General features: G+C 38.2%; 1 protein-coding gene across 1 annotated transcript in view; it reads right to left on the bottom strand.

The window, feature by feature from the left end:
- LOC129721956 (NAD kinase-like) overlaps window positions 1–8,234 on the bottom strand; it is a 63,432-nt gene extending 55,198 nt beyond the window's left edge. Inside the window, exon 1 of the mRNA XM_055675093.1 lies at window positions 7,972–8,234. Within this exon, the coding sequence (XP_055531068.1) occupies window positions 7,972–8,114 (143 nt within the window). The 5' untranslated portion in view covers window positions 8,115–8,234. The remainder of the gene's footprint in view (window positions 1–7,971) is intronic.
- Between the last annotated feature and the right edge of the window lie 2,272 nt (window positions 8,235–10,506).

Below are 10,506 nucleotides of genomic sequence, written 5' to 3' on the forward strand. Positions count from 1 at the left end.
TAATCGGGTCTACAATATTTTGATTTTATTGACGTCAGAGAGGCTTTACCACAAGAGATTTGTTCACTCTACGTTCACGACCGATTGAAATATTCATAACAAATAAGATTCGAGACGTCGTTGTTGTACTCAATTTAACACTCTGTAAAAACTTATATAACTAACATTTAAACTTATCACGTGTGAACTTCCGAGTATTTTGTTCTTCTTTCGTTTTCTTAATACCGATAACAAACGACAGGGAATACCCAAGTTCTCACAATTTTCAAATATGTTCTGTGAAAAAAAATAGAAACGTAACCCAAATGGCTTTTTAAACAATTGAATTGATTTTAGAGTATCAAGATGGGAAGTCTCTACTCATCAATGATTGTCTTTTTGTATCATATAAAAACGAACTCAACAAAGAGGCAGGAATGACTTCTATTCCTAATGATAGACAATCGGTAACACCCTGAGAAATAATAACCATTTTTACGAGAGTATGGCGCCATATAATTTAGACGTAGCTATGCCTGGGATAGTACCAATCACACATGACCATTCATATCTTGACAGAACCTAATTTATAGTTATTATAACCGTCGAATCACGTATAAGCCACCTACAAACAGTATTAACCTCAGAGACGGTGGGAAACACTACATAAGCTCAAAACGGCAATAATAAATTGCCGTTTTGGTTCGGTTTCGATCAACAACGGTGAGCGTTTGTAGCCTTTAGTTTCTGTATAAAGCCACCCAAAAATGGGCGGATACATCGAGAAACAAACCATTATAATTTGGCTCAGCTTTGCGTCGCTGCGCTGCTAGCGTGAACCAATCCGCCTAACTTTGAATTCTTCAAAAATGTAGTATTCGGGGTAGTACCAAGGCCATTTCATCCGTATTCCGCGTATTGGTTACATGGGCTGCTAATTTATCGCAAAGACTTTCCTAGCATGCTGACGAAACTGGTTTCCAATGCAAATTTGTTTTTCTCATTCCTTTTTCCGTCAATATTTGGTTTTCTCACTAATAAGAAACAGAGAAAGAAAATCTGTCAAAATTTACTCATCTGCTTTTATACAAACACTAGCTGACCCGGCAATCTTCGTCCCACCCATTTTTGTGTTTAATTAAATAGTTTTAAACATTCCTAATCCATTGATTCCTTGCGATGTGTTTATAGTCTGGGTGGTATTCGGTCATTTTCAGCTGTTTTTCTGGCATCAATCTGACACCGGAAATACCCGTATTGGCCATCTTTAAATTCAAAATAGTTTCCAAGGTCAACGGTTACTTTCTATGCATCATCTCGATTACGGTAATATCCATATTGAGTATTATTCGGTCATTTTCGGCTGTTTCCCAGAAGTTACCATCATGCATATTAAAATGGTGCCCGAGGTCAATTTTAAGCTTATTGCGTCATTCTGGTTCCGGAGATTTTCATATTAGATGGTATTTGGTTATTTTAAGGTGTTTTCACAAACCGAAAGTCACCATTATGGACTTCAAAATGGCATGTGAAATCAATCTCTGAGTGTCATTCTGGTTCAGGAAACATTCATATTGAATGGTATTTGGGGCCATCCACATACCACGTGGACAGATTTGGCCCCTTTGGTTATTTAAGGCTGTTTGCAAGATACCGGAAGTCGCCATCTTTGAATTGAAAAAGGTGTCGGTGATCGATTTTTAGCTTTTGTGCATCATTTTGGTTCCGGAGATACTCATATTTATGGAAATCGGCTATTTTAGGCTGTTTTTCAGAAACCGGAAGTCGCCATCTTGGATTTCGAAATGGCATTTGGAGACATTTTTTGGCCGTTAGGCGTCATCCAGGTTCCGGAAAAACCAATATTAAAAACGGGAAGTTTCTATCTGTTATTGAAAAATGACGTCTGGAGTTTTGGCTACTGTGCATCGACCCGATCATTTTAGACTGTCTTCCGGAAAACCTGGTTGAAATATTTGTTTAATTTGTACTGAAAACCTCCCTACCCTTCCAGAGTACGGAGGAGTGTCAAACCATCATAGAAATTAGTGTTTGATTTGTATAAGAGCCCTCTTATCTAGAAATGGGAGGGGTGTTAAACTACCATGAAAATATTTTTTGCTCTCTTTTCATTTACTCAACATATTAGATTTAGTTCCAATTACTTTATTTTTTCTCGAGATGTGCAGAAATTTGTATTTCATGTGTAGGAAAACCTACCGTTCCAGAAGAGGGAGGGGTTTCGTACCATTATCGACATATTTGTTACCCCTAAAAACGTTCACCTGCCGAATTTGGTTCAAATTACTTGGTTAGTTTCCGAGATGTGCAGAAATTTGTGTTTGATTTGTATGGAACCCCTCCCTTCCAGAAGAGGGAGGGGTGTCGAACCATTATGGACATGTTTGGTACCTCTAAAAACATTACTTATTTACTTCAAATTTACATTTATGGCGACAGATCGTTGAGATCCTATGCCGAATCCAGAATACGTCTCCACAAAACTCGGTCTTGGGTTGCTACTCTCAGTCCCCTTTTACACCCGCTGCTCTGGCATCATCGTCGACAGCACACATCCAGCGCATGCGAGGTCTACCTCGAAGTCGTCGGCCTCTATCCGGTTCTCTGCTAAATATTATCTTTGCCGGTCGCTCATCCGCCATCCGTGCTACATGGCCAGCCCACTCTAACCTGCCGTATTTCATCAGCATGACAATATCAGCGTGTCTTTGTATACTTCGTACAGCTCGTGATTCATGTGCCTGCGCCACACCCCATTCTCTGGTTTGCCTCCGAGTATTGATCACAGGATTCTACGCTCGAAGACCCCAAGCCCTCGTCGACCGGCCTCGTTCCACGTCCACGATTCATACCCGTAGAGCGCCACCGGGTGGATAAGAGTCCTTTAGAGCGCAAATATCGTACGGATCTGTAGGGACGGGACCTAAGTTGGCTACGTAATCCGTAATAAGCCCTATTCGCCGCCGCAATCCGCCTCTTCACCTCGCGGCTCACCTCGTTGCCATATGTCATGAAAGTACCAAAATAAACAAATTCGTCGACCACTTCAAAAGTATCCCCATCCATTTCCACCGCAGCACCAGTTCCGTTTACTCAATTAGTTTTCGAAATGTGCAGAAATTTGTGTTTCATTTGTATGGGAGAGGGGTGTCAAACCATTATGGGTATATTTGTTACCCCTAAAAACATTCACATGTCAAATTTGGTTGTGTTTGCTTGGTTGGTTCTCGAGCTGTGCAAAATTTGTAATTCATTAGTATGGGACTCCTCCCTTATAGAAGAGGGAGGGGGTCAAACCATCATGGAAATTTTTCATTGACATACAGAAAAAGTTTAGTGTATGAAAAGCCTCAGAGAATGACAAATATTTTAAAACATATTGCCGAAGATACTAACTTTTTTTATTCTGGAGATATAACGTTTAATATGAGAGTGGTCTTATTTATTTTTTTTTTATATTTGAAAAACTGTAGCGATTAAAAGGCAACAATGTTCAGCATACATTTGCTGACACACAACTTTGTAGGACTCACAAAAGAGAATGCTTCTACAAACACCGAGTTATTGGTAAAGAGTGTCCACGATGAAATTGCCACACCATGAAATTGCTCTAACTTTTTAACCGTTGGGTAGAATTTAATAATAATTTGAGTGGATTTAGTTCATAGTGCATTATTTACATCCTGCAAGTTTTAAAGTCCTGTGATCAAAACTCGCGGAAATGAAGTCGAAAGAACAGCTCGTACGTGATAAAACCTTGCGCATTCATCACGAGAACAAGGATCTCTAGCATCGTTCCATCGCTAAAACGTTGGAAATCGCGAATTCCATGGTGTCGCGAGTGATTAAGCGGTTCGAGGAACGATTGACCACCGATCGGAAGCCTAGAAGTGAAATAAAAAGTATTCCGTACAACACCAAAAATCACAACCGCGTAGTTGGGGCCTTCAACCAAAACCCGAACGCTTCCGTTCGGGATGTGGCTAAGAAGCTGCACCTAAGCCGAAGTTTTGTCCAGAAGGCCAAAACTAAGGCTGGGCGTCGAACGTTCGCTCCTAATCGCGACGAGAAGCAGAACAAGCCCGCCAAAACCCGTGCCAGGAAGTTGTACCTCAACATGCTGACGAAAGTTGAATGCTGCATCATGGACGACGAAACATATGTGAAGGCCGACTTTAAACAGATCCCCGGCAACCTGTTTTTCACGGCCAAGGATAAGTTCAGTGTTCCGGAGCATTTTCGCACTCAGATGTCCAAATTTGCGAAGAAATTCCTGGTTTGGCAAGCCATCTGCACGTGCGGGAAGCGGAGAGCACCTTTCGTGACCCAGGACACGATGAACGGACAGGTGTACATGAAAGAGTGCCTCCAGAAGCAGCTGCTTCTTCTCCTGAAGGCCCACAACGTCCCAACAATCTTCTGGCCGGATTTGGCCTCATGCCACTACTCCAAGGACGTGCTGAAGTGGTATGCGGACAATAAGGTCAATTTCGTGCCGAAAATGTTCAACCCTCCTAACACTCCGGAGCTCCGCCCCATCGAAAAGTACTAGGCGATTATGAAGCAGCACCTTCTTAAACAACCTAAGGTAGTGAAGACAGTCGAGGATTACATGCAAAAACCGGTTGATTCACAGGTTGTGCACAATCTTATCGCCGGGGTTAAGGCCAAGGTGCAAGCATTTGCGTATGGACTGTAAATAAAATACGAGTAAAATGCCTGAAAATTTGATGGCAATCGGATGAAAACTCGAATTTTGCGAATCAATTTTGTGTGTGGCAATTTCATCGTGGACACCCTTTACCAATAACTCGGTCTTTGTAGAAGCCTTCTCTTTTGTGAGTCCTACAAAGTTGTGTGTTTTGATGATATGCAAATGTATGCTGAACATTGTTGCCTTTTAATCGCTACAGGTTTTCAAATATAAAAAAAATAAATAAGACCACTCTCATATAAAACGTTATATGATTACACATTTTTTGAGAGCCAAAACGGTTTGTTTGATCGATTCGTCTTCGGCAAAGTTGTAGATATTAAATTCATCTTTTCGAAAATAATATACACTCAAAATTGTTTTTATTTAAAAAAAAATTGGTGTAATTAAAATTGAAAATAATTATCTAAAAAAGTTCATTTCTAAACAATTCTATTTTCTTATGAAAAATGCAAAGGATTACCGAAGCACTGAGAAAAATATAAACTTTTGAAAAATCCACTCTATTGGCGATTGAAAATATTTTTACACACAAAACAGTTTGTTTGATAGGCATAGTGCCGTTGGCAAAGTTGTAGATGATAATTTTGTCCTCAAAAAAAAAAATATTTTTTTTTTTTTCAAGAAATTATAACTTTTCTGTCTTGATTTCTTTATGATCGGACAGTCCCCAATGTTAAGGTAATCTTTTTAATTTTCAATTTTTCTTTCAACTTTTTTGAAAAAAAAAATACTAGAGTGTGTATTATTTTGGAAAGACAAATTTATCATCTATAACTCTGCCGAAAACGTCACACCGATCAATCAAACCGTTTTAGCTATAAAAATATTTAATCATCAATGCCTTTACAACACAGCATTTTTCAATAGCTTCTCAAAAATGAGTCGTGTTTCAAAAAATTAAACCAATAGCACAAAATGGTATCTTTTGCCAAAAATGGAACTACAACATTCCTGAAAACACCATCTCTCTAAAGTTCAAAACTAAAAAGTTAGATTTTGCAGCGCCACTGGCAGTGGAGTGCCGAGCCAAACCTTGTTGTCATTTTTTGAGGCTTTTCATATACTGTTATATCTTTAAAAAATAGTATGTTCCTAAAACCAGTATTTGGAAGTAAATGAAAAAAGTTCACTATTTCGAGCTTGCGTATCACTGTGCGGTGTTTTGTAGCAAGTAGTCACATAACTCGTGGAATCGCAACAAAATAAAACTAAAACTGTTTTGATCGACAATAACGGGTGACAACTAAAATTCTGGTTTTTTTTTTCCGCAAAAAACACGCTCAGAGAGAAAGCTCTCTCTCTCTCTCTCTCTTCTCTTCATGCCAGTACACTAAGGTCTTTTTACGCGGTTTTCACGCTTTTTTTCGCGGATTTCACAATAAACGCAGATTTTTAGGAAAAGTCATTTTTTCGGTGGTATGTTTTTAATGGTTTTTCATTTTCAAATCGCCCATTAGGAGTGTCCGATGAGTTTGCTTGATCCAATTACTGAATATACCCCGATTTGGCCCTACTATTTTATATTTTTCCTTGATATTCACCTTGATTCGCAGGTGGAAATAACATTGCTTTTTTTACGAAAGTATTCAGCAGAAATAATTAAATTCCCTTAGCACAAATGAAGTTTTTTACGCGGATTTCGGAATTTACGTGTTCAAAAGATCTGTTTTAAATGACGTCGAAACAGAAAACTTTCCACAAGCGCAAATTACAGTTCTAACTGGACTGCACAAAAAATTGGCAAAAAGTTCACGGTAAACCATTTTGAAGACGAAAATCTTCCGATTTCGACTGGGTATAATTTCCTACAAACCTCAACAATAATCTGCCAGGAAGGTAGTGGACAAAATTAGACTTTTTTCTGCTTGTCTAAACCATGGTTCAAGCCTAGTGGTTTGGCTATCAATCAAGCTGTATCTCAAAACGAAAGTTTAAACAAAATTTTGATTCCATTCCTTCAAGAAAGTTATGTATTTTGAACAAATAAAACATCGCAGTACGACAAAAAAAAAACACAAACGTTCTCCAACAACCACTCGACTCCATATGTGCCCCAAATACGCAACCCGACGTAATAGGATTTATATTTCTTGAGACAACCAATGACCATACACTTGAATTATTTTGTCTAGCTGTGTGATGTCTGTGTTAAGAGAATAAGCGTTAAGAGAATAAAAATATATGTGAACAAACAAAAGCCAAAGAATTTCCCTCACGCATTTTCAAAGACGATTACCCAAAAGACATCCTTAATGAAAATGAGTAAATTAGTGTCCAAAATCTAACTATATGAAATAGAATCCTAAGCCATTTCATAAAATATTAGTTCTGCTAAACCAAAAATTATTATTGATCGTCTCAATCCTACATTAAATGGGTACTTTGTTTCTATTGACAATTTGCCACGCGGAGTATTAAATAACAGTACAACATTTTCAGTACAACATTTGTGAGCTAAAAATCATGGGATTGTTGAAAATATAACGAAAGATCATATTGGGAAAGCCTGGGACGTTGACTTAATCTAATTAGAAAAACCGACATTCATGTATAGATATGGTTCATGTTATAGAAAATAATTTTCTGACCCTCAGTACAGACAATAACACTGGTAAACCCAGGTTTACTAAAAAAAATGAAGGATTATAGCTTTTTAACCATTCCTGTGAGTTTTGGTGCCGTTTTTTCAGAGCCTTCAATGAGTTTTTCATAAGTTAACGTAGAAGCGAGTAAATACTCTGCTGCACTTCTGCAAACACTAGGGGCAGCAAAATGCACATAAATCGTTAAAAAAGTTTAATTTTTAGGGTAACTATTTTAAGCTTCAGGGCAACATTTATTTCCGCTTTTGTAGAGCAGTGTATTGAAAACACGCATTTATAAAGAGCTTGGCAAAAATGATATGAGATTTTATCATCATTAACATTACATATTTAAAGTGTATTAATGCATTTCATCAAAGTGTATCCTCAAAAGTGAACCATATGAAACCCATACAAGTGTCTAGAATAAGCTTACTAATTATCAGCAGTTCCTACAGAACAGTGGAACTTGGCAAATAATGAGAGACAAATTATTAATCGTTACACAATATGTTCAATTATTATAAAGGCGCGAAAATTGATTATTCATGCAACGTGAAAATGATGATAAAGCTTTACGGACTTCACTACCCACAACACCCTGGTACCAATTAGCTCAACAATATAATATAATTTTAATGTTACATATTTTCTATACACGAGGGAACATACCGAAACTGCTTCGTTCTCTCCTGCAAATTGCTCACTAGCGTCCTTCGGAGCGGAGCCGGCGAAGCTCCCGGCGAGTCGGCTGCACTTTGCTGCTGCTGTTGCGCCACTATGGCCCGCGCCAAGACTAAATCCTCCTCCCGCATGATTAGTACCGCAGCCGAAAATCCGCTTGGACCTCAAAACACAGGTGCTCACGCACGAAAATGCACTGTATCGGGCAAAATATAAACACAGCACCACCAATACGCATGTACTTTCTTTCACAGCAGTGGAAATTTTTGAAATTATGCGAAATGTACTTGCGGGGTACTTTTAGATCACTATAACAAGACAGCCAAAGATAGCACAAACACAATTCATTCAAGATGCATTGATTCAAGATTCACCTTCAAAGATCGCCAATCTCGAATTCTCTCCAGCAGATCACAAACTTTATCACTGACGATATGATGATATGATGAAGCAGAAAATTGCAGAAAATTGCCTACATTTCGATTAACACTCACAGGAACAAAAAAGTGTGCGGCTTTGAGCAAACCGTTTAGTAAGTCGAAGGACAGCCAAACTTCATCCCCATCGAGCGTAGCAACCAACACAAGCCCAGGTAGCCAAAGCGCGTCAAAACCCGTTCCGTTTTTTGTTTTATTGTTTCTTGATTCCAGCGTGTCACCTAGTTGACTCTAGTCCATTGTAATACTGTTAAAATGTAGACTTAACCTTCCACCGGTGGGTATTGAGCCCTGTCATCGATCACGGCAGACGGAAGCAGACTGATGCTTGGGGTGCAGAATATTTAACTTTTCAGCACAATGTTTACTCTCGATAGTCTTTTTTTTTTCTTCGTTCCCGCTGTATACCCGCGATCTATACACTCATTGATGCCGACTTTTTTCGGAGTAGCCTCTTAGTGAGCACGGCTACTACACATTGTGCGCTGATACCTTTCCATTGGATATCACGAGTTTATGGTCGTCGTAGAGGCACTAAGCGCGCGCGCTCTATGTACTCGTAAACCCGTTGACCGATGCTGGGAATGAACGACTAAGGAGTGCTACTACGAGATCTTAGCCCCTTCACAGCCTGGTGATCTGATTTGACTTCGACTTCGAATGTATTCACTCTGCTTGATTAGTGTTTTTAAATGGATAATATGTTCCATAATACATACTATAATTATATTTATTTTTGTTGCGAAAAATATGACATCACAACTTAACATATTTTTATGAAAAAAAAATTATTAAATATGACAACTTTTCTAGCGCTAGAAATGAAAAACTGTACTCAAAAGTTGGTTTAACAAAAACTGCAGTCTATCCATCAATATCGAAGTTATTTCCTTGAAATACACTGTTGATCCCCGTCATTATCACACCATTTTTGCTTAGTTGCACACAAAACGAAACCAGGTTTTCCGGTGCACTAATATCTTGCATGAATGACCAGCTTTCTGCTGCACAATTTTTGTTCCGGTAACAACAACAAACTTTGGCAAAGTATTTCAATAATAAGCGGACCGATCATTTTGTATGACAAACGGCTACTTTTCGCTAAATGTTTCGTAGTGCAGAATAAAAAGTTATAATTATGTGCGCAATTTGACATAATGATCATAGGCGAAAAAGATCTCGCAAAAATTTTGTTCATTATCAAATGTCAGGCTTGTCGGTTTGTCTGGTGTGTTAGCAGAAAACTGAAAGAATCTATATTTATCTGGCATAATGATAACCTTATCAGCCGCAGTATACAAATAGATACTAAGAAAAAGAACACTAAGAAAATGGAAATCCAACTTATTCTCCGATGCTTCCGCATTGTAATAATTTGTAGCTTTTTAAAAAATCTGTTCTTGATAACGGGAACTAGCTTCTTAAAATAAAATGTTGGTCGCTACGGCCACCAATGTCACTTGCGCGTTGCTGCACATTAGAATAAATCTGGTGTCTAGAGCAGCGCAAACGATTTCTTTTTGCTCATGCCCGTAGGACGTTCAACTAAAAAGTTAGAAAACAATATCAAAAATTTAAAATAAAATCATACGCATCTTATTAATTTATCAACAAACAATTTCTGTTACCAGAAAATCAACAAAACAATGAGATTCATAAACAGGTTCCAAAAACACATTTTCCTTCGAGACATCCGTTATAAGTTGACAGGTTTTACTTTTAGGATATCAAATTGGTCTAGGCCCATGAGAGTAAACAATAATTGACTTGTTAAAACGAAGACGTTTGGCTTTCACTGACATGAGGTGCTTGCACGTGATTGATTCATTACACCTAGGAATTCGACCTAGAAACTTTTCATCAATTTTCAATGTCAATGTCGCGTGACAAGCAACGTTTTGTTATTAGCGTTATACAAATATTGGCACAAAAAAAAATAAGTTCGTTTGTTATAGATGACACTGATAGACAAAAGCAAAAAAAATGTTGCGCTTAAGTTCAAAATAGATGCCTTAAAAAGATTATGGCTTTTCCTGTGAATTTTGAAGCCCCTAGTGTATGCAGAAGTGCATCTAAATACCGCACA

Source organism: Wyeomyia smithii, chromosome 2 (genome assembly GCF_029784165.1).
Source record: "Wyeomyia smithii strain HCP4-BCI-WySm-NY-G18 chromosome 2, ASM2978416v1, whole genome shotgun sequence".
In the NCBI taxonomy this organism is placed as follows: Eukaryota; Metazoa; Arthropoda; class Insecta; order Diptera; family Culicidae; genus Wyeomyia; species Wyeomyia smithii.